The sequence below is a fragment of the Bidens hawaiensis genome, unplaced genomic scaffold (assembly GCF_021521415.1).
Source record: "Bidens hawaiensis isolate Kalapana, Puna unplaced genomic scaffold, B.hawaiensis_p1.1 tig00002759_1, whole genome shotgun sequence".
NCBI classification, from domain to species: Eukaryota; Viridiplantae; Streptophyta; class Magnoliopsida; order Asterales; family Asteraceae; genus Bidens; species Bidens hawaiensis.
The window spans coordinates 535,311-561,875 of NW_027491149.1; the positions used below are offsets into that span (position 1 = coordinate 535,311).

The following is a 26,565-nucleotide window of genomic DNA, read 5'->3' on the forward strand; positions in this document are numbered from 1 at the left end:
AATTTGTATGTCTTAATTTTATGAGTTTTTGTTAAATGACAAGTTTGCCCTTCCTATATGTATTTTAATATATATATATTATGTGTGTATATATACATATGACATGGAGTGGCGGCAAAACCCCTTCATAACACATAGTCATATTTATAATCTAAAACTAATATAACATAATGACATTACGTAAAGATGCTCGATCGACAAAGAATCGTATCAAGTAGATTTGTCACCACTTGAGGTAGCGGCTACAAATGCAGGTGCCGGATTCTCTTGGACCAAATATGATATTATCCACCCTGTGGAAACAAATGACGCTATAGAAGAACGTTTATGTAGTTGTTTACTTGCCTCTTCTTTTTTATTCATTTTTATTTTCATGTTTTATCTACGTTTGTTTAACTAGGTTTGTCCTTGGATAGGAATTTGATTCTAAGGGGGTGTTTGGTACCGAGAATGGAATTGTAGAGAAATGGAATAGAGAAATGGAATTGCAGAGAAAGGGAATTGGTCTGGAGAATGAGAATTGACTGTTCTGTTTGGTAGTACAGAGATTTCAGTAAAGAAATATAGCTGAGAATCATTTCTCTTGTTTGGTACATAGAAAATAAACAGAGAATTATATCAACTTTATCATTAGCACAAGTATTTTTTTCATAACAAATATTTATTAAAAAATAAAAAACATATAAAAAGATGCATAAATTCCAACCAAAATATGCATTGATCAAACCAATTCACATACAAAACATAGTTTTTAAGCAAAAAACATCAACCATAGTTAAAACCAATTCACATACAAAACATACTTCAACCATACACAACTATCCCATTGAACCATCGGTATACAACTCGACCATCTCAATTTTCTCTTCTATTGTCAACGCAAGAAAAGAACGTCCTAGATCCACATCTTTACCAATCAAATGAGCTGCTTTGAACCGTTTTTTCGTAGTGATACCTGGTAAAGCTTTCAACTCATCACTAACCTTTTCATAGATTTCACGAGCCTCCATACCTTCTTTGCTAAGTTGTTCACCCACCATCTCCCCAAATCGAAGCAAAACTTCCTTGATATCTTTGCAAGACTCTCGATATATCTCATCTGCATCCGTGCTTCTACCTCTTTTGCGCTTGCTTGTTACACTTCCTGTTTGTCTTTCAGATCTATCAACATTTGGAACGGCTTCATCAACAAAATCAAAGTCTTCAATATCAACAGGTGAGCTTTTTTGCGTCTCTTGAACAACATCTTCTCCTCCAAGGTCAACTGCTTTACTACCAGTAGCTCTATCCTTACCGAATATGGTACACAATTTGTCATAGAAAGGAAATGACTTGTCACGAAAATTCACAGCACCTTTGTGAGACTACAAGACAATTACAAATAAATTAGACTAAAATTTTAAAATCTAAAAAATATATTTTTTAGAATACACCTTCACGTATTCATTCCAAACACAATCATCGGCAATAATACAACATTTTTGTTCATCCAAACCAAACCCACGTGTATGCACCATATCATATACAATGCTAAAGTGTGTCTTCCATGTCTTCATCCTAGACTTTATATGTGGTTCTGCTTTGAGGCCAGAGTTAGGAAGACTTACATCTAGCAATTGTTGAACACCATTTAAATAACCTGGTTTGAATCCATTGTCAGCACCAGCATACTTTCCGGATGCATGTATCTCCATTAATGCATCAATTAGCTTTGCATCTTTATCATTTGTCCAGGTATGCTTGCTCCGAGTAACTCCTCTCACTATATTTGAATCTGTCATGTCTACGTACAAATGCATAATTATACAATTAAAAATCATAATTCATGTAGGATTAAAGGAGAACTCACAGGTTAGGTTTGGTGATGATTAAATGATTAATAGAAGCTGATTCCAGGTACGGCGGCGATGCTGATGAATGTTAGTATGATAAGCTAAAACACCATAACCGAACTCACAGTCATGTTCGAATTCACAGGTTATATAAAATGTGCGACTCCAAACATGACACATTATATCACCTCTATCTACATGTTGCATGTACAAAATTATCCCAAACCACCCATTTAGCAAACAATTCGAAATCAACAATTTTTATCTTTATTAAATTAACATTCTTAAGATAACTATAAGTCTATAACACACATCAAATGCAAAAGTATAAAATCAATAATTTTTATCTATGACTCATACCTTTAATTGTAAATGCTGAATTTTCTCACAAATACAAGCTTAAATGAAACCTGCATAATGCAACACAAAGAAATGAATAAAGAAAAAATTAAAGAAAAACAAAAGTTAGACAGAAATATCAAAACAGTTAACCTAACAATTAGTATAAGAGGGAAATGGACAACTACTCAAACAAAACCCCCCCATAAAGATATTACTCATGTGCATGTTACATAAAGTAAATAACAGTCAAGCTGTGACAGATAAGAAAAATAGTTTTCAAACACGATAGTTTATACATTAAAGTAGCCCATTCCCTTCTATGTTCGATTCAAACCAACGAACCCAACTTTCGCTTAGCATCATGTAGAGCCATATAGACACACTACTTAAACTGAATCAAAATTAGCATAACAAAAAGACCCATGCTTCCCTTCTATGCACAAATTTAAGTTTTAACCCACTTTACCCAACCCTTTACAAACAATAGATACCATTCTTTAGTTACATTGCAGGGTAATTAAGCTGGAAAATCGTAAAAATAAACCATAATTGAACAAAATTAATTAATTAATTGCAAGTTAGTTGGAATAGTTGAAGAGCGATACAAGTTGTTTGTCAAACACATTAGTGGAACTATTTCTAAAGGGCAATTTGCCACCACGAATCAGTCTTTAAAAAATTAAACTTAATGATATTATCAAAAAAAGTAGCAATCTATCAAAGGAAAAAATCGACAATTAGCAATCAAACTCAGTATGGATTCAGATTGAAGATAATAACATACAGAAACATTAAACCTAACTTTACCTTCTTTTGAAAACTGCTAGCGAACAACCAACGGTGAGAGGGACGAGGGTGAATGGAGCGTCGACGAGAAAAAGCCGACGATGACTGACGAAGAGGATAGACATCAGCCAAAGCTGACGGTGAGAAGAGAATGGGCCGTCGAGAGGCAGTTTTTTATTTGAACCTACAGGTGACTGCCGCTGTGTTCCTGAGTTCTATACACGGAGAGAAAAGAATTGGTTTGAAAGGAAAAGGAGGAAAATGGGAGAAATGAAACCCTAGAAATCCAATTCTCCGCTTTTTTTAGAGAAACAAAATCAGAGAAATGGAAATGGTTTATTTCCATTTCTCACCTCTTTCTTTCATAAACAAACAAGAGAATTCTTTCCAATTCCATTTCTCACCCCTCAATTCCCTCTACCAAACACCCCCTAAGATTCATTGAATTCAAAAACTAATCTAGACAGATTGATTCACTTCATTTTTGACATGTTATCTCAATGTTTTTGCAAGTTATTTCCTCCTTTTTTTTGTTTTTTTAATTTTTATCTACGTTTACATTTAATAATTATTAACACAAAGTTAATCAGATTTATTTAATTATTTAACGTGAAAATAATTAGGTTTTAAAAATTATGTAACAAATATGAAGGAAAATTAGTTCTTTTACAATAAATATAAAACTTCACTTAAACTAAGTATTTGATATTCAAGTACTGGAATTCTTGATGCCAAAATACTATTCTAACCTAAGTTACATTCTTCAACGTTTGTACTGTGTATACAATCCATACAAACCACGACTCCGGTTCTTTTGAAAACATAACACTATACTAGGTATTTGCAAGTGTGTTTAGTAATAATTAGAGAATTGATTTTGTTTATTGTAATTTGTGATAAATATTATTATTTCCACTTTGGAAGATAAATAAGATTGCTTTGTGATTAGTTGGCTGGTTTGACCATATATAGATAATCCTAACAATATCTTTTTAAGGCAAAAATAACATATATAATAATATTTATGTATCTTAATTAAATCAAGTGGTTTAAAGAGGCAAATCAGATTACGGTGGAAAGTATTCTAAAGGACTCCCTGTACCATGCGTTGAATTTGATAACATAAGTTCCCATTCACTTTAATGATCATGAATCTGCTTTAAGATATTGTCTAACTGATGCTTATAACCAAGGGTGATTCCAATTTGATTTGGGTGAGATTTGTTTGATTTTTTAAACAGTATATGCTCTTTAAAGTAGCATAATCTAGTGGTTACAAAAACATGCGCTATACTAATTAAAAACTAGGTTAGATTCTGTGTTATATACGGGTGGAGGTATATAAAACTTCATACGTGTGTGTATATATATATCCCGTATTACGGAGGTTATTTTATATTATTTGTTTCTAATATTTATTTATTTTTTGAATTTTTATTTTTTTATTTTATGAAAATTAATAATATACTTATGGTTTGATGATAAACTATTTCACAAATAAATGAGATGTTATAACCCATTTTAAAAGCTATATAAGTTTGATGAGACCAAAGACCCGTTTGTTTTTTTACTACAAATTGGTTTTTTAATTATATATAATATATATCTTTTTTTAAATAAATCATATATTAATTTTTAGTATATCCCTACTTTATATGATTATTATATCAAATATTTGATGAGATTAGTTTTTAATTTAATTATTAGATGTTATAACCCGTTTAAGAAATATATGGGTTTAATAAGACCAATACCCATGAATTCGGATCAAATGCATGAGAAGCCTCCATTTAAAAATCAAGCAAATCTGGTGACTCAAAAAAAGGGGGAAGCGACCACATCGCGACACCTAAGATTTTTGGGTTTTCGTTTATATATATATATATATATATATATATATATATATATATATATATATATATATATATATATAAGGTAACACATTGTTGTTTTAATTACAAAGAATTCAACATACAAAAACAAACAGAGAAAAATGACAATTAAAACATATTTAAAACTTATACCATATATTTATAATTTATATCATGAAGCAAAAAAGACATATTAATTAAAACTTCATAATCTACTGAAATCATATGTTGTAAACTATGAAGCGTAAACATGTAGATGTTGTATCATAAGTTGTGTGTTATAAAAAAACCTATTTTTAATGAAAATATAAAACATATAACTACACATCATAAAGAATGCTTCAAATATGAATATAACAATGAGATATAGCAATTATAATTATAATTTTTATTTAAATGTTTAATAAAGCAACAATAAAATCCAAATCTCGTGACTTAAACCATCATTTCAATCCAAACATCCATACATTTAATCCAAACATTCATAAATAATTTCCCAAAATCCAAAAAAAAAAAAAACATAATAACAAATTCTCAAATTTAAAGAAAAATAACAATGAAGACAAATAATTGTATTTTTTACTCCATAAGTGGTAATAAATGGTGATTATAACCATTTATATTGAATCTTTAGGAGTTAATGTTTAAAATTAATTTGTTTATTAAGTGAATAATTTATTTACAGAACTTGTATACTTGGCATTATATGTGGATTACCTAATTAAATGACATGTGAAAAAATGTTTTGTTTTAATAGTATAGTTAGATATGTGAATACATCACACACATTGACAGATACATATTACATACTTACATCTAGTTGTTCATATATCATTTACGTACAGTATAATTACTACTCATCCATAGAATATTTAAACAAATTACTAAAACAAACTTGGGTTACATAATCTTTACATACACATACATATACAAAATATATATATATATATATATATATATATATATATATATATGGAATGACCAATGTGTATAAAAAGAATAAGGAAAAGTCTTGACTATTAAATTAAATATTTCAATGATCAAGATGGAAAATTGAACTAATTAAAACATAAGTTGTATTTTAATTATACCAAGGGGTGTAGCTTAACCCCAAGGTGTTAAAGCTAATTCGACAATGGTTTAATTCGGGTGTTTTAACTTTCAATTAATAAAATCATGCTGTTTGGATGTAACATCTTAGACAAATCCCACATCGACCATTGATGAGAGAGATTTCTTGGTTCATAAGTAATTGGCCTGCCACTTAAATTGCCAATGCGTTTGAAGCTTAATGCTAGTCTACGAGAGGAGAGCTTCACAGTAAAGCGTACTCAGGTGGAAGTAGTACTATGATGGGTACCTCCTATGAAGTCTACACCAGAGCAACCCAAAAAAAATCTGTGGGCTCTTCATTGACAATGTAATGACCCTCGAAAAAAGTTTTAACCAAGAGTCCAATTACACATGTATGAAAAAAATCCGAACAAAAATTTTGTTTCAATTACCTTCGCGCTACGTGGAGGATAGTTACAAGTCTTGTCGCGATACATGAAGACTAATAATAATTTGGAATATTTCGTGGTTGTCACGCTACGTGACGGGTATTTATTTAAACAAGCACTCTACGCGAAGTACATGTTAAGCAACTGTGACACGTTGCATGCCACGTGGCTTAGATAGGGCTGACTCGGCAAGGCTAAGACAATCACACTAAGCGAAGCCTCACCCTTAAGGCTATTGCGATACGCAACCAACCCTTGAATTAGCTATAACAGAGGGAGATCAAGATTGTAGTCGTCGCTCATTCCAAATCATTATCTCTCTCTCTCTCTCTCTCTCTCTTTCTCTCTCATACAATATTATATTGGCATAATACAACTAATCGCTGCAAGGATATCCTATCCAATCGATCGAGAGCTGGATACATGAATCCAAATTTTGGTTGAACAATGTGAGACTTTATGTCATCGTGTAAGTTTTCAATCTCGTTGTTGAGTTGTAGTTAGTGGTTTATGCTTTTGTAAGGGCTTATATGTAACATTTGTACTCCTTGGGCATGGGCTTCGACCGGTGATAATCACGACTATATAAGGTAATTGTATAGCTCACAAAAAAGAGTTTTTTGGTCATTCTAGGTTGTAGGGTGTCACAACATTAGTTCTCTGTAATCATTCAAGGGCTTAAATACCCAACGTACTATATGTGTGCTTTGAAGTCTATTTGGTGTTCCTTGTGTATTTATTATTGTTCTTGAATCACCATGGTGTTGGATTCTGTACAAACATTGTGTTTGGTTGATATCATGTTCAAATATCCACTTATTGGGACTTATAATTGGTGTCATAGCACAAGGCAAATGATTTCATAATAACTGAGAAGTGCGTGGCTTGTGCACAAGGAAAACATCATCTTAAATCGCATAAGCCAAAACTGGCCAATACCATTTCCTCAGTTTTTCAATTGCTTCATATGGATCTGTTTGGTCTAGTTCATGTGTTGAGTCTTTCTCTCGGTTCCTATTATTTGGTTATTACTGATGACTACCCACATTTTACTTGGGTGTTTTTATTGTCAAATAAGAATGAAACTACAGAATTGATAAAACGCTTTGTGGTGGTCATGGAGAATCAGCTCTACCTGAAGTTAAAATGGATTCGATGCGACAAAGGCACCGAGTTCAAAAACTCAATGTTGAACCACTTTTGTGCCGAGAAAGGGGTGCTCAGACAATACAGCTCAACACGCACATCGCAACAAAATGGTATAGCTGAGAGAAGCAATAGAACCTCAATTGAAGCCACAAGGACCATGTTATGCGACTCGAAGCTACCTCTATCCTTTTGATCTGAAGCTATCAACAAATCATGCTACGTTCAAAATCGGGTGCTGATCCATAAAACACAGATGAAGACTCCTTATGAGATCGTCTATGGTCACAAGCCCACTGTATCATACTTCCGTTCTTTTGGATGCTCATGCACTATTTTGAATCTCGAATCAACTCCAAAATTTGGAACAAAATATGATGATTGCAACTTCATTGGATATGCTGGTCGTACTGCCTAAAGAGTCTACAACAAGACAACGAAGCAGATTGTGGAATCTTATGATGTGCGTTGGCTGGAGGAAAATAAAACCGATGATCATGTTGGTCCTAACTGGTTATTTGACTACAACGAACTATTCAAGCCGTTTAATGTGCCTCCAACTTTTGTCGTTGGAAAGTTAGGTATTGTTGACGAAGAAGAAGACACGTCAGTTGAGCTTGAAAAGTCTCCACGACTAACCATAGACCCGCCGATTATGTATGATACTGTACAACCTTCATCTTCAAGTCAAGAGCATGTTCCTGAGTCTGACACCTCACAAACATTTGCCGAAGTGTGTGAAATGCCTGCAGCTGAAATAGCCGCATCTGATGTTTCTTCAGCAGAGATGGAGAGTTCGATTTGTCAAATTTTTGGTAGCTCTTTGTTCTCAGATGCCATACCAAACGAATATATTGCCAGTACATCGTACTCACATAGTACCTCGGCGTCTAGATGGAGAATCCACTATCTGAGCTCCTTAAAAATACAACCAACTTAACACTCGACAGCATAGTACCTAATCATTCCGTTCCAACAAGAATTTAAAGGGATCATCCAATTGAGAATGTCATAGGTCCACTTGAAATGGGTGTTTCGAAAAGAAGTCAAACAAGAAACATCAATAGTTGTATGTATTCCTACTTAATCTCTCATATTGAGCCAAGAAATATGGAAATGGCTTTAAAAGAACCCAGTTAGGTGGAAGCCATGCATGAGGAGTTAAACCAGTTTGAAAAACTCAAGGTTTGGAGATTAGTTGAACTACCGGTCGGAAAAAAGGCGTTAGATACGAGATAGGTCTTTCGTAACAAGCAAGATGACATTGGAGTGGTTGTTTGAAACAAGGCGCGGCTTGTGGTTCATGGTTTTCGTCAAATTGTGGGTTTAGACTACATTGAAGTGTATGCTCCTGTAGCTCGTCTCGAGGCCATTCGAATATTTTTGGCATATGCTTCCTACATGGGGTTTACTATGTATCAAATGAATGTCAAGACAACATTCTTGTACGGGGAGGTAAAGGAGGAGATATACGTGAATCATCCACCGGGTTTTATGGATCTGAAGTATCTAACTCACGTGTACAAATTGGACAAAGCCCTTGATGTCCTTCATCAAGCCCTTGGGCATGGTAGCTACTTTGACGGTTCACCTGCTAGGACATGGGTACACACGAGGAACCATCAATCAATCATTGTTCCTTAAGAAGGTTGGGAAAGATCTGATATTAGTTCAGATTTATGTGGACAACATCATTTTTGGTTCCACCAGCAATGATCTATGCCTGGATATTAAGGGTGTTATGAAGAAAAGGTTTGAGATGAGATCGCTAGGGGAGATGATGGCATTTATGGGGTTACAAGTTCGTCAAAGCTCAACATGAATTTTGCTACACCAAAGGAAATATGTTGAGGATATGTTGGAGAAGTTTGATTTTCAAGATTTCAATAGTTCAGAGATTCCTATGGCAGAAAGACCTCTTTTCTCGTCTTATCCTAAAGGGAAACCAACAGATCAAACTACTATCGATCAATGATCGATCCCTGATGTATCTCACTACCGGTCGCCCCGACATCATGTTTGCAGTCTGCCAATGCGTACGTTTCCAGGGTAATCTTAAACTCTCTCTTTTAACTGTTGTTAAACTCATTTTTAGATATTTGAAAGGGCAACCAAAGCTAGGTCTTTGGTGTCCCAAACACTTAAATTTCGATTGCATGCTTTTGCTGACAGCAATTATGGAGGTGATGATATTGGCAGGAAGTCTATGTATGCTGGATGTCAATTCTGGGTAGATCGACTCATTTCATGGCAATGCAAGAAACAACAAACGGTGTCCACATCAACAGCTAAGGCTGAGTATATTGTTGCTTCTGCCTGCTGCACCCAGGTTATCTAGATGCAACACCAATTGTTGTCTTACTGTTTAGAAAATCTTGATACTCCTGTTTTTTGTGATAATGATGCCGCCATTGCAATTGTTAAAAAACCGCTTTGGCATTTCAAAACCAAGAACATTGACATAAAAAGTCATTTCATTCGTGACTAAGACTATAAATTAATTCATCTTGAACAAATCCACACTTATAATAATGCGGCAGACCTTTTCACAAAACGGTCGGAAAAGTCAGATTTAATGTGCTTGTAGGGTTCCTTAAAATGCTACGTTTCGACGATTGAGTCTTTTTGGGGTTAAATTTGTACACAAAAGTTTTTCGATTTGTTAAATTTTTGCACAAACTTAAGGGGAGAAAATACAAAATACAAAAAGAGTGTGCGTGTGTCATTATTAGTTAAAAAAAATTCAAAATACAAGAAGAATGTGCATTTTTAAAACAATGTGGCTTTTGGTTCTTTTTCTCATAGGGACGTGACATGATTATTCAGTGACAAGCTTTATAGAAGCTTAAAAATATTTTAAATTAATATTTGATCCAACCTTTGGGAAATGATAGGTAAATTGATTTTGTGTGCCTAGCGTGTGAAGTTATTAGACTAAAAAGGCTTTTGAACAGTCATTGATAAGTATGGTAGCCTTCCATGGTGTGTAAAAGTTTGAAGTGATGTAAACTAAATATGCTAAACTTACTGCGGAGGGTCATTTTGAAGATTTGTGCATGTCTCTAGATAAATCTCTCCAAATGATTGGCAGAAAAGCAATTACCCAGTCACACACAAGCCTGTTATTGTCTTGATCACCAAAAATATTTTTGTTCCTTAATTGTTTCGTATTATTAAAAAAACATTTGTGAGAGAAGTACATAATTTTGAAATTACATTTGTTTTTTAAAGATTAAAGGGTCAAACTCGAACTACAAGGGTGAGGCAATTAACTAAGTCCTAAACACCCTGAATGAAAGGCTTGTAAGTCTGGATAACATATAAGTCCAACGTTCAACCTTTAAAGCTTCAAATTTCTGTTTGTATAATTAAAGTCAAAATTTTTGATCAAGCACTAGGGGGGTGAAGTCAAATTGGGATGATCTGGAGAAAGCCAAATAGACTTTGAGAAGAGATAAGAGACATCATAGTTCCATAAGTGATGTCGATCTAAGCTTTATGCCTAATTGAACCTAACACATATTACTGAAGCAATTAAAATCATGCTAAGTTCATCTATACCTGCTATCAACCTGCTCACTATGTCATAATAATGCTAAAAATGAATCATTGTGAAAGCATCTTAGTCAATATTATCCCGTGTTAGGATCTTTTCATAAAACTTTTGCTTATTTGACAAAACTGAAATTTGATCCCGAAATATGTTAAAACTGCTAAAAGCCTAATTGGGTGGTAAAACTAGTTGTTTTTTTTTTCATTTTGTTGTTATGTTTATTTTAATTTATTTATTATTTTTATTTTTTACGTCTTTAGATTAACCTCATTTTTACTCTTGTCGAAACAAATGCGTTAAGGAATCGTTTTATCAAACATGAATCAGACCTTGTTTAATTGTGTTCTCAGCCCATGGGGCCTGGTCTAAAAGATAACGAAGGTACATCAGTTATGTTTGAAGTTTACAAGGCATTCAAATACCTTTGTGTGATTATCATTCAACAAAACTCAACCGACAAACCTAAACAAAATCCCTCGTTGCTCTCAAAAGTCAACCTCTTCTTCGTCTTATTATTTACAGCTGCTCATAGTTTTTTATACTTACCAAAGGTAAACGAACATGATTTTGGATCTGTTCTCGGGTTACTATTGAGAATCAGTGGATTCCAGGATTGAATTAAGTGATTTGGATTAATTGGGATATTTGACTGTGACGATTGATTGTAATGAGTTATTATGATATGTGATTGTGTTTTCATGAGTTTTTAAGGTGTTATATGAATTGCAGGTTTGTGGTGATGGTAGAAATTGAGTTTTTGGGAAGATAACACAGGTTTTGAGATGGAATACATAGGGTTTCTTTATTTGAGATCGTTAGAGATCTCGGGGTTCTTGGGTTCTCGGGTGTTTTGACCGAAAAACATGGTCAACCAGAGAACCCTGATATTGACAGAAATCTCAATGGTTCTCGGTCAAGATTGACCGAGAACTCATGAGTTGACCGAGAACCCATGGTTCTTGGTTGTCAAGGTTTTTTTTAATTAATAGAAACAATGGTTCTCGGGTTGACCGAGAACCTAAGTTGACTGAGAAGATAGGTTCTCAGCCAAAAACCCATCAAATTGACTGAAAACCCTCACTTTGACCGAAAACGATCATATTTTGACCAGAAAACTAACAAAATAAATAAAATACTATTATTGGGACATAACTGGTTAAAATAAAATCTACCTTGGACATAAACTATTACATTAGATGTCAAACTTGACATGTTTGTTGCAGTTATGGCTGATCAAGCACCACTTAAGTTTGCTGATTCACACAACATAACAGGATGCCTGTATTATCCACCCCTAGCAAATAAATAATTCAAATCTATGATAGTCAGGCTGAACACGTGTCGTATTTCACATGCCCTGCGGGAAAACCCGGTGATATGCAAGAAAATGGTGACAGAATTCTGGAAAAAGGCCTCTATAAATCAATGAGGTGTAGGGGGGCTGTCTCTACCAAGTTGTCGATTCAGAAACGACCTGTGACGATTATAGAGGCAATCATACGTGAAGTATGAAAGACCTTGCTCCGGATCATATGCATCATCATATACATGTAAAACGATACGATATTAATCGATATTATTGTGTTTACTATACTATATCATATTGCGGAATCATATAATAAAGGAATTGCTAACACATTCACTCATAAACATCATTGTACTGATATGTCACACCCCAACCTACGGCGAAAATTCCGGGGCGTGAGTTGATTGCCCACAGATCTCAAGGTACTATTATGCAATATTATAAATTTCAATATCTATTAAATAAATTTCAAATGAAACAAATATTCATACAATATCCAAACCATCAAAAGTGCATCAACAATCAAAGTTCATAAATAATATTTCTCGTTAATTTTTCTTCTAGCATAAATCCTTAAGTGATCTTGTACTTCGGTTACTTCACATCAAACGATAACCTGCATATGTGTTGAAAATAAAGTAGTTTTGTCAACACATACACAAGGTTGAGTGAGCAGCACACCAGTTGAAATGTACATAGTATATATAAAAATGAGTAGTGCAACGAGTCATATGAGAACTACAAATTAACCAAATGAGCAGGTATAAATGAGATGTTGAGAAGCAAAAAATCTATAACGACTGGCGTATGATCATACTATTATGAGATTATGTTGTACCTCTCCGAATGCGGTTCACGTAAAGCAAATAAGCACATAAACTAGTAAGGTATAAGTTGTTAACACATAAGAAAATAGTTGCAGTTTTGTGTATAACTATATATGAGAAATACAATTTACGCATATGTCCCCGAAACGTGGAAAAAGAAGTATAATAGGGGAATGTGGTACTCACCTGATCGGATGAACGAAATAAAGATGATGATGAGAGAAAGATAAATCCTTCGGGATATACCGTCAAGGATTCCTAGTTAGATAAGGATAATATTTTGAATTAATTAATAATGAGATAACACGTATAATGAATTTAGGATTTCGATGTGATTGAGTTATGCTTTGGGATCTTAATGGTTATTGATTTATCAATTTAACTCTAAGGTTATTGTTATTGTGAAATCATTAGTTTAAATAAATAAATATGAGTTGAAAAACTATATGATTATTTAAATAATATTTAACTAAATATAAAGCAATTATAAATGTGTACATATATAACTATAACTTGTAATATATTAACTAATTTAATAGAAACGTTAAATTATATATTCATCACATAATATATAACGAAAATCAAATTTTATAAATAAATTAATAAGTTTAAAATACAATTGTTATAATTTTTAAATAATGATACATATATATAATATATATATTTTTATATAAAAAAACTAATATAAACAAATTTACAAAAATGTTCAACGACGAGAAATCACCAATATTGGTGTCGGATTTTAATAAAGTAACGATAATTTATAATTATTAAAAATATACTTATAATACATATGATACATACATACATACATACATACATACACACACACACACACAGACACACACACACACACACACACACACATATATATATATACGTATGTATGTATGTAAACGAAGGCTTTTAGTGAGATTTGACAAGAAACATAGTTCCAAGATGTCGATTTTAATAAAATAGTGTTTATCTAATAATTAATATTGTTAGTACACGGTTTTGCGTCTCGAGTCTTTGTATTTATCGTTTTGTATTTATTAATGAAAAGTTATTAATATTAAGTCCAGTTCGTTAAAGTATGTCTAGTTCGTTAAGGATATTTAACGAACTAGACGGTTAAGTTAAGTTTTCTCCAATTCGTTAAGGATGTTTAACGAATGGGATGTAGTTCGTTATGTTAGTCCCATTCGTCATGGAATGTTGACGAACGGGGCATAACGAATCAGTTGTTTCGTTATGTCTTATTTATTTATATGTAATGTAACGAAGTGGACTCCAATTCGTTACGGGTTGTTTAACGAATTGGATCCATCTTCTATATATAGAGGCTTTGTCCTCTGTTAAATTAAGTTTTGGGGATTAAAAGTAAACAAACTCTGTCCAATTCTCTCTGGCATCCAAACTTCGTTTAATCTAATATATTATACACGTATTACAACTAATATATAACATATATATACATATAATCAATACCCGTTAAAAGTAATCAATGAATTAGATCCTTATAATCGTATTAACGTATCTTGGATCTTTAATCTAAGGTTCTAACAAGTGGTATCAGAGCTTTCGGTATTCGAATTTCTCTTGATCTGGTATTATATACTGTTAATTGAAGGTTTATTATTATTAGTTTGAGCTTATTTAGTTTCGGTTTGAATTTGATTGAATTCTCAATTGAATTAGTGTTAATGGATTGATTTAAGGTGGATTTGTGTTTCGTAAGGTATAATGAGTGTGTGGATACTTGGAATTGGTTATTGGTAATTGGAATGGAGTTGATATGATTGAAATTTGGATCTGAGTTACTCCGAAATAGAGTGTGTGTTTGGCTAAATTGGTTTCGGATTTGGTTAAATTAGTGAACGAAATGGTGCGATTTGGATTTGCGATGTTTGTACGAGTAATTTGAGCTATTAAGTGGACGATTTGGTGTATATTAAGTGTGTAGTACGGATTTGCTGGGTTTTTGTGTGTTATTCGTTTTCCAGATTTCTGGAAATTGATGATGAAGATTTGAAGATCTTCATCATCTTTTGAAGATTCGTTAACTTTAAGCATTTCGTCATCATAGTTCGTAATTAAGTTTAATTCGTGTTATCTGATTCGTCAAGTATGTGGTCTGATTCGTTTACATATTCTCTAGCAAACTTTTGCCACGTGGCAGAGTTTGTTGTTACTGTCTACAACATGATTCGCTGTTAATTGTTCTTGATTCGTTAACTGTTTCTATTTCGTCGCTTTGATTCATTAAACTAATTCGTCACTTTGATTCGTCAAACTAATTCGTCACTTTGATTCGTCAAATAGATTCGCTACTTTGATTCGTCAAACTGATTCGTTACTCTGATTTGTTACATTGAGTTCTGATTCGTTAATCTTATTCGTGGGATTAATTCGTCAACTTAATCTGATTCGTTGACTGATTTGTTGACTTAGTTCGTTAGTGATTCGTTATCACTTCGTTATAATCTAATTTGTGTAGTATTGTTTCTTCAGTTCGTTATATTTACTATTCCCAGTACGTTACAATTTTTCAAATTCAGTCCTTGAAGTTTGAATTGTTATTCATTTTGAACCAGTTATTTACAACGGCTGGTTTGTATGCATTAGCTTCTCAAAACGTACTCATGCAACAAATGTTACAATTAGACACTGAAATTGGATCTCATTCCAAGTGTCTTCGACTGATGAAATTTAGTGATTTTGCTAAATGGGAACCTTGTTTTCATGCTCATCTGGGTTCTGTTCATCCTGAGTGTTCTTATTGTCTTGATGAGGTATATACTGTACCTATGATAGGTGATGAAACTACTGGCTTTACTCCCAAAGCTATCTCACAATATTCTCAAGAGGAAAAGAAAGCATTGGAGATTGAAAAAAAAGCGTATTGCTTTTACTATGGCTTTAATTACCTGATAACATATTTCATCAAGTTGGTAGCATCAAGATTAGTGCATCTTTGTTTCAACACATCAGAATGAGAAGTATGGTTAATATTGCGGAAAGTAAGAAAGTTATGTTAAAATTTCAATTTAGAAATTGTAATTTACTCAAAGGTGAAACAGTTGAAGAAATGACAACACGCTTTAATCATTTAATTGCTGATATGGACAAGTTAAAGATTGAACCTTCTGAATCAGACAAGTTAGATACGATTAAAGGTGCTTTACCGAGTTCATACTCAACATTCTTGATGGTGTTGAAAGAGAATAATTATTTCAATAATGAATATTTGACTGCTTCTGAGTTTATTCAAAAGATTGAAGCTCGGGAATATGATCAAAAGTGTCAAAAATCATCTAAGGAAAGTCAAGATCCAGCTTTTATGGTGGAAGTATGCCTTTGAGTTCAACAATAACTCCGATCACTGCATTTCTCACTTAGAATGCAAGTGAAAATGCTACAACAATTTATAGTGATCCACGTGCATGCTTTTTGACTTCTGGAAGTTCTGGGTCATCTGGTGCTTCTGGTTCTTCTGAAGGTTCTGGAACTTCGGCTACTGCAAATCAATTCTCAGCACCACCTAATGTGAACAGGAAAGAGGCTGAACATAATTTTGTTTTTTGTGTGCCTTCATGACTTCTTATGAGAGTTTGGTTGGCAGTAAAATTGCCACAAGTGAGTTAACTGATGAAGACTATGACCAAATCGATCCTGATGATTTGGAGCTCATGGATTTAAAATGGAATATGACAATGATAGTAAGAATAGTGAAGAAGTTCATGCAAAGAACTGGCAATGATCTTCCATCATTGAACAAGAAGGTTGGTTTTGATAAGCTGAAAGTTAAATGTTTTAAGTGTAAAGAGTTTAGACATTTTGCCAAAGAATGTGACAAACCAAAAAAGGAATACACTGGTCCTCGTAGTCAAGACAGAAGTTCTTCTGTGAAAAGGGATACTGATGCTGATACATCTTCTGCAAAGAAACCATCTGCTTCTGGAACACTAGCATTGTTGACTGCTGATGGAACTGACTGGTCACAAAGGTTGTTGTGCAATGAAAATCAAGCAAGCTTAGCCATGTTCGAATAAACTGAGAATTTTCAAGATGCAAGTGGGAGTGAGTTATCTTCTGACATTGATACTGAGCCTGATTCTGATGAATCATGTGGGAAACAACCAACTGCTTTTGCTTGCATGGCCAAAATTAACGAGGTTGGTTCTTCTGTTCCTAACTCTGTTAATGTTTCTTGTGTTGATTGTGTGAAAAATATACCTAAGTTAGAATCATTGAAAAATCATAATGATTGTTTAGTGAAAGAAATTGCTTCACTTAAGGATATTTATAGACATTATTTAGAATCTCAAATGAGATCTAGAGAGAAAATTGAAGCATTGTCTGTAAGTAATCATGATCTTAAAGCTGAGTTATCAGTCAAAATGACAATCAACGATCAAAAAATACAAGAAATCTTAAAACATCGTTCTAAGATAAATTAACTTTAAAATGAGGTTCTTGAGTTGAAAAATAAATTGGGCAAATTTAGAAATTCATCATTTTTGCTAAATGAAATTATTGAAGTATCAAGTAAGCCAAAAGATTTAAAGAAAGGTGCGGGATTTGTTGAAGTACCACCACCATTTCACAATGATTACACAGCAAATCCTTTTGCTGGAAATGGAGAAACTGTTGTTAATGAACCAGTTGTTGACTCAATTCTTAAAGGTTCTAAAAATGACAATGTGAATGCTCAAGTTTCATCACAAAAACCTCATATTCAAGGCAAAAAGGTATTTGTTGAAACTAATGTTGAAAAAGTACTTGTTGAGGATGTATTTGAACCGGAAGTAATACACCAAAATCAGGACATTCCATGTTCAAATCACATTTTATGTGAACCTCATGAATTTGAGGAGGCTGTGTATGGTTCAAATACAACTCAAGTGAAAAAGGAGGAGCAAGTTAAGGTTAAACAAGTGAAGGCCAAGAAATCAGAGAAACCTAAAATTTCTGATGAGGATTTGATGCGTTTTATCAATCCTGTAGCTTCGATGCCATCAACTGGTCGTGTGTTTAAGCTTAAAGGAATAAGCACAATGTTCACTGAAGAAGACATTCGACTCGATATCATCAAACCCGAACTGATTGAAAGTGTCTTTCACAATGAAACTTCTAAGGTACAAGACCTTGAAAACAAGTTTGTGAAATCTAAGACATCAAAAGTGGTAGATCCGTTGATAAAAGCGAAAAGTTTGTTAAAATCTACTAAAAATGTTCAATTTGTAAAGTCAAATGGAACTGATTCTTTACAAAGCTTTTCATATTGTTCGAATTTGGATTTTTATATGAAACGGAAATCTGTGACTTTTAATGACTTGGATAAGGGTGCAATTGCTGGATATTATCATCAATCTTCAACAACAAATGTTTCTGCTAAACCATCACATGAACGTGTTGACATGTGAGCATGCTTTCTCTGTGGTGAACATGGTCATGTTGTTAGAAACTGTGGATTGAAGAAAGCTCAACATCTTCATCCTTTTATCAAGGAACAATCCAAACCCGTTCCTTTGATCAAGGGGATTTTGAGACGACCAACGCCGTTTGATGATGAAACTCACATTATGTTTTCTGATGTGAATCCACGAAAGGTGATTCATGTTAATGAGATTGTAAGTTATGTTAAACCTAAATTTGTACCCACTGAACCGAGTTGCAAAAATGTGAATGCGAATATTGTTCAAGCTGCTTACTTACAACGAAAGTCAAAAAGACCCGTGACATACTCACAAGTAGCTAAACAGCGTTCAGATTCACTTAATATTAAGCTTCCAAGAGAAACTCAAGAGGTGCCCAAGACTGAGGCATGGACTGCCATTTTGAACTGATAATTTCCTTTTCATGTGTAGGGTTCATCCAAGACTATTTCTGATGAAAATTGGATTATGGACAATGGATTTTCTCGTCATATTACTGGCAATCTTGATCTCTTAACCAATGTGAGAAATATTCAAGGAGGGTATGTTGCTTTTTCTAGGAATTCCGGGGGTATGGTAACACAAGAGGGTGAATGTTCAAATGGACATTTCACATTTGAAAAAGTCAACTATTGTGATAAGGTTGATCATAATTTATTAAGTGTGTCACAAATTTGTGATAAGAAATACACAACCATATTTAATGATAAAGAATGTCTGATTCTAAAATCGGGTTACGTCATTCTCGAGGACATGGTTGTCATGCGATCCCCTCGATCGAATGATGTTTATGTGTTGAACATGTCTTCTAAAGTATCAACTTCTGTGGAAACGTGTTTTGTTTCTAAGGCAACTGAAAAGGACACGATTCTCTTGCACAGAATGATGGGTTATATTCATGTTAGGAAGATGAATTATTTAATGGCTAATGACTTGGTTGAGGGTGTTTCCTTGAAACATTTTAAATTATCTGAGCATTGTGTTGCTTGTAAAAAGGGCAAACAGAAAAAGAAGTCACACCCATCTAAGTTAATCAATACCATTGACACTCCATTAGAACGACTTCATATGGATTTGTTTGGTCATGTGAATCGTGCGAGTATCGCTGGGGATTGGTATTGTTTAGTCATCACTGATGACTATTCAAGATATTCATGGGTTTTATTTATGAGTTCAAAGATCAGACACCCATTCTGGTTCAAAACTTAATCACCAAGATCGAATCAATATTCAAATTTAAAGTGAGACGTATTCAAAGTGAAAATGGTACGGTGTTTAGAAACAATGTGTTAGATTTCTTTTGTGTTCAAAAAGGAATTCATCGAGAATATAGTGCTCCTTATGTACCACAACAGAATGGGATAGCTGAAAGGAAAAACAGAACATTGATTGAAGCAGCAAGAACTATGCTTGAAGATTCTAAGCTTCCTGTTCAATTCTGGAATGAGGCTGTGAATACTGCTTGCTATACGCTCAATCATGTTTTGACTGTGAAGAAGCTTCAAAAGACGAGTTATGACCTTCTGAACAAGATAAAACCTAATTTAAAGTACTTGGAACCATTTGGTTGTCCTTGTACTATGTTGAAGAAAGATGAGGGAAAATTTGAAGAAAAAGCTATTGACGGTTATTTCTTGGGTTACGCATCACCTAAGAAGAGAGTATTTAACTTTACCTCGGGTTTTGTAGGGGAATGGTATCATGTTGATTGTCAACGGTACACCACTCCTTCCCAAGGAAAAGGTCCTGATTGGATGTTTGATTATGAGAGTTTATATAATTTTTTTACTCAAATGGAGGATCAACCGGATGAAGATTTGGTTCGTGCGTATTTAGAAGATCAATTCTTACCTCCAAGATCTTCTAGTTTTGTTTATGTTGATGCCACACAAGATGATCTTCCTGATACATCTGATGTAATTTCGATTTCATCTAATGATGGTCATTTTATTGATTCTTCCTCGGCTCTATTCCTTGAAACAAATGAGATTGGTGAATCATCTCATGATGCTGAGGAGAATCTCACTAACTTAACAGACAATTTTGTTGTTCCTGAGAATCGTACTCTTCGGATTCATAATTATCATCCAAAGGACAACATCATTAGAGACCTTGATGTAGGTGTGCAAACACGTAATCAAGTTGCTTCTTCAAGTGAGAATAATGTATTGTGTGCTTATGTGGATTCACATTCCTATGGAATCGTAAATCTTGCCAAATACACTTGCTTCCTATCCCCAGTAGAGCCAACGACGACTCGTATGGCACTTGAAGATCCTTTTTGGGTAGAAGCAATGCAAGAGTAATTGCAACTGTTTAACCGACTTGGTGTATGGGATCTTATCGATAAAATTGCTAGAGTCAAGAAGCCTATTCCGACTAAGTGGGTAATTAAATGTAAAAAGGACGATCGTGGGGTGATCGTGAGAAACAAAGCACGACTAGTGGTGCAAGGTTTCCATCAGCAAGAGGGTATAGACTACACTGAGGTATATGCTCCAGTTGCAAGATTGGAGGCTATACGAATGTTTCTGGCTTATGCGGCTTACAAGAATATTAAAGTCTATCAAATGGATGTGAAAAGTGCTTTTCTCAACGGCAAATTACACGAGGAAGTGTTTGTTTTACAGCCTTCTGGCTTTGAAGATCATGATTATCCGGACTGAGTTTACTGCTTAAACAAGGCCTTGTATGGTCTACCTCAAGCCTCGAGAGCTTGGTATGGCACGCTTGCGGACCATCTGACTGATAACGGCTTCAAACGAGGGACTGTCGACTGCACGTTATTTTATAAGAATATTGGTGATGATCTTCTCCTCGTTCCGATATATGTCGACGAAATTTTCTTTGGGTCAACAAATGACAAGTTATGTAAGGAGTTTGAGAAGTCAATGCAAACAAAGTTCGAAAGGAGCTCGATGGGAGAGATGAACTTCTTTTTAGGGTTGCAGGTTCATCAGTCTGAGAAAGGAATATTCATTCACCAGACTAAGTACGTGAACGATGTCTTGAGCCGATTCAAGATAACTACCGGAAAAATCCCTTCAACTCCTCTCCCCGTGGGTCACAATTTATCACCGATGAATTGGAGGATACCATTGATCCTACCCTTTATCGAGCTATGATTTGTTCTTTAATGTACCTTACTGCTTCTCGAACTAACATAATGTTTGCAGTTTGTTTATGTGTTAGGGACCAAGCTAGTCCCCGAGTAACTCACCTCGCAGCGGTCAAGCATATTCTTTAATATCTGAGGGGTAATCCTGACATCGGGTTATGGTACCCCAAGGACGATAATTTTGAACTCACCCCATTTTCTGACTCAGACTATGGAGGGTGCAAGATTAATTTCAAATCGACTACAGCAGGGTGTCAATTCTTAGGAAGCCGGCTTGTTTTCTAATAGTGTAAGAAGCAGACAACGGTCTCCACTTCAACCGTTGAGGCAGAATATGTGGCAGCCTCGAGTTGCTGTTCAAAGGTCTTATGGATCCAACAACATCTGCGTGACTACGGTTTGAAGTTTCTTACTACTCCAGTTTTAATTGATAACTCTGCTGCCATTAGCATAAAAAAAAATCCCGTACAACACTCTAAAACGAAACATATCAAAATTCAATATCATTTCATATGGGATTGTTTTGAAAAGAAATTAATTAATCTTGAGAAAGTACATACCGATTTTCAAAATGCCGATCTATTTACCAAAGCATTTGACAAAACTTGATTTAACTTTTTGCTTAGTTTAAATGGATTAAAAACCCTTGCTGATATCCTAAAACAAGGATAATTATCTTTATTTTCGGTTTATTTTTCTTTTATTTTATTTTGGTTTTGGATTTTGGGGGTGAAATAGAAAATACAAAAATATTGTGCTTTTTATTTGTATAGTTAAAATCCAAAAACATTGAAAATTTTGAAAAATTAAAAATATTGTGTTTCAGTATGTATAGAAAAATCCGAAAAACCAAAAAGATTGTGAATTTTTATTTTTTATTTTTATAAAAATTTTGAAAAAGACAAAAAGATTGTGTTTTATGTATGTAAAGAGAAAATCCAAAAATTTTTTTGCATACATTAGCTGAAAATTATGTCCATTACTCATATTTGAAGGACATATGCTTGTATATGTTTGGTCTTGATATTTACTTGTAAATGTTCGGGATACCCATTTAGCTGTCAAAGGAAAGTAATTGGGGCGACTGTTATGCGTTTTATTTTTTTTCCTTTCGCTGAAAATTATGTCAGTTATTTAAGTTTGTGGAACATGCTTACATGTTTTGGTCCTGTTATCCACTTGTGGATTGATAGGATAGCCATTAATCAATAGACTAAATGTAACCGGGGCGATTGAATTTTTTTTATGCTCCTCAAAATTTTGAGTTTTGAAGGAAAAAGAGAAAATGATAGTACATTAATCATCTGGTTCCATATCCAGCAAGAAATAAGCTTAAAAGACTGAGTGATTAATTGTATTGGCGCATTGATAGGTATTAAACAAGCTGTTAGAGTAAAGTATGTGATATAAACATAAAGACATGCTAAATTGAAAGAGATGTTAGTCTTTAATAAAAATCTCGGTAAGGATGGTAGAAATGTAATAACCTATCATAATCAAGCCTTATATTTGTCTGATCACCAAAAATAAAATAAAGCAACTAACAAGCATTGAGGTTCTGGACACTGTGAGTCTTTATGCGGCTTGTGCACGTTTCATCCGCTTTTAGAGCAAACCCAAAGTCATTAAACTTGATGACTACTGTACATCGTACAAATTTAAACTACTGACTTGATCAAAATCCGTTGTTAGTCATACATTTGTTCTTCCCTTGTGCACGTCTCAATACCAGTAAGAAATGGACCCCAGGGGATACAATGTATGTAAGCCGACAGATGGACTCGTGCATACTCATTCACAGTAAATGAAACTCAATGCATTGCTCACAAATTTCTATAAATTCAAATTTTGATCAACAATATAATGGTTTAAGTCAAGATGGGATGATATGGTAAAAATCAAATTAAGCTTGAACCGAGATTAGATGCTGATAGAGTCTGATATTCTGTGCTCTAACTGAACATTTAATCATATCACAGAAACACTTGAAAGTTTGTTATAAGATTTAGGTGGACAACAATATCAATGACCGACTAAACGCCAGTCATAATATCGCTGAAATATAAAACTGTGATGGAAGGGAAATTTGGTCAATATGATTCTCTGCTTAAACTCGTCAAAAACCCAAAAACACGTACTGTTTTTACAAAACATACAAGAACACAAAGATATTTTGTTTTTCGTTTTATGTGTTATTTTCGGATATTTTTCTTGTAATATTTTACATCAAAAATTCAAAATACCAAAAAGATTTTACTTAGTCTTTTACATATTATTTAATCATTTTTTAAGTTAAGTGTTTTAATCGTAAAGCACGTTAAGGTATTTGATCATCGGGATACGGGATTTCGTTGATTTATTTATTATTTTAAATTCTTTTATTTATTTAATTGATTTATTTATTCAATTTAAAATTAAATAAATCTAGTTCGTTATTTTTGAATAACGAATTGGGGGACCATTTACAACGAATTGCAATTCAATTCGTTAACCTAATTCGCTTCCGCCACTCTGTAACGAATGACCTTTAGTTCGTTATTTAATTCGTGTTAAGTTTTAATAATTTAAATTTAATTTAATTCGTGTGCCACGTGTCTTTTAACATGATAACGAATCAGTTGATTCATTATTTCAAATTTGAACGAATCAAATGATTCGTTGCATTGGAGATTGTGCCACATCATGATATATAGGGAAAAGTGAAAACCGATTAGTCTTCACTATTCACTATCTTCCTCCTTAAGTAACGAAACTCTGCCAAATTTTTCAGAAAATTTCGACCTTAACGAAATCCTATTTTGATACATATTTCTGATTCGCAAGGTAATAGGAATCAAAACACGGTAGATTTCGTCAAGTTTTATGATCATTTGAGGGGTTAATTAATCGATCATACTATCGGTTTTTAAGTTATACATAAATCCTATAATTTACCTAAGTTAAACCACGATTTAGTCCAAATGGACAATACAAATCATAATACGATGTGTTTCCGAGATCCTTGTGATCATCTGTTTGGCTTTACATCGTTAATCATTGTCTCCAGATTGATACTTTGACCTGTATTGTTCTTGCCAATTTTGACTTTGACTTTAATTAGTCAAACATTAAGTTTTATTAGTGACCATTCGTCATAGGTTAATGAATCGAAACTAATTTGTGTTCAATTCGTTACCAAGGCTTAGCGAATCTACTCTTTTATAAACTGATAACGAATCAAAGGCCATTCGTCCTTTAATTCGTTATCTTTTCAATCTTGATTCGTTATGACTAATTCGTATAATTTACATGATAACGAATTAGTCAGTTCGTGATAACTTAACATCAGTTCGTTATAACGAATTAGCTTGTTTAACGAATGACATTTTATATTATTATAAAATTAAATATTAATTTAATATTATTTATTACCAGTTCAATTTTACTAAGTCTCGGGTTTATTTATTATCAGTTATGGCTGACAATATGGATCAAAATCGTCCTGCTGCTGAGCCACAACAACAACATCAAGAACAAGATCTTCCTTTACTCCCGTACGAAAAAAAGCATAAAATTTGTGCTTTTGTTGGTACAAACTTCGCTGATGAGGATATTTTTGGAAATATGCTGACCTTCATCCGTCGCTCGCGTATCAACTATGCTGTCACAGTTAATCCTAAGGTTCGGTTCAGCATTATCCGTCAGTTCTGGAATAATGCTAGATATGTGGAGACGGAAAATCACATTGCTGCTGAAGTGAATGAAAGACCGGTTGTGATATCAACCGAGGATCAGCGAGTGTTGAGGTTTAGAGATACTATGGATGATTCGAGTGAGTTCCACAAGGAGTTGATTAGAGAGTTATTTGGCCCATTATTCTATTCTGGTGATCTCGAGATGTCCATGTATAACAAGGCATACTTGTGTCCCACATACAAGTACTTACTACATGTTCTTATACATTGCCTTGGTGGACGGAAAAGTGGTTTTGATGAATGTCGTATCATTCTTCAATCGTCATTCGTCGCATTAATTCTGAACAAACCTTTCTACTTTTCTGAGATGATCTTCTATCATCTCAAAGAGAATTGTCTTGTTGAGAAACGACGCAAGAAATTCTTAAAGTTGGAGCATATGGAACGGATACAATGAGGAGGATGAAGCAGTATCGTCAAGATCCTCAACCAAGATTCAAGCATTTGATTGGCCATGTATCCAATCCTGATTATGTATGTCCTCCTAATGATCGCTGGATCCACGATGACTCGGATTCTAAGCGTGAAGAAGGACCAGGTGGGGACGATGGTGATGACGGTGATGATGGTGGTGAGGGTGGTAATGATCATCCACAACAGATTGAGGTTGAGGCAGCTGTTGCTCAAGCTGCTCAACGCAAATGAACAGGGAAAGAGGTGGCTGGTGAAGGGTCATCTAAACGTAGAGTAACTGCTCGTGCAGTTATTTCTTTTGGAGTTCACCCTCCAAGGTCGTCTTCTATTCAAAGACCGGTGGTGCCGCTTACTACTAGCACCCGGAACTCACATTGACGACCACACCCACACCTGATCCTAGGCTTGGCATGATTCCGCAATATGTCTTATCTACTGTAGGTTCCCAGCCGGATCTACACGAGATATCACGTACTACGCAGGTGCGGAATCCCTACGTAAGACGTTACGAGTATAGAAAACAATACGATTAACACACGATAATCAAACACGTTGTATACCAACCTTAAACACGTGATACGAAGATCACTTGATTACAGACTCTCTCTGACTCGAATACACGAAAACTGAATGAATGATTAAAAATACTAATAAGCCGTAACATATAGCTTATATAATCACGACAACTTCACCTGGCATGTTCAGGCGAAGTTG

The 26,565-nt window shown here is 34.1% G+C and overlaps 1 protein-coding gene across 1 annotated transcript; it reads right to left on the bottom strand.

Annotated features, from left to right (window-relative positions):
* Positions 1-700: 700 nt before the first annotated feature.
* On the bottom strand, positions 701-1,781 carry LOC143620998 (uncharacterized). Its single transcript, XM_077092539.1, has 2 exons — positions 1,434-1,781; positions 701-1,364 (listed from the first exon to the last, which is right to left on the bottom strand). The coding sequence occupies exons 1-2, from the start codon at positions 1,779-1,781 to the stop codon at positions 819-821; spliced, it is 894 nt and encodes a 297-aa protein (XP_076948654.1). The 3' UTR covers positions 701-818.
* Between the last annotated feature and the right edge of the window lie 24,784 nt (positions 1,782-26,565).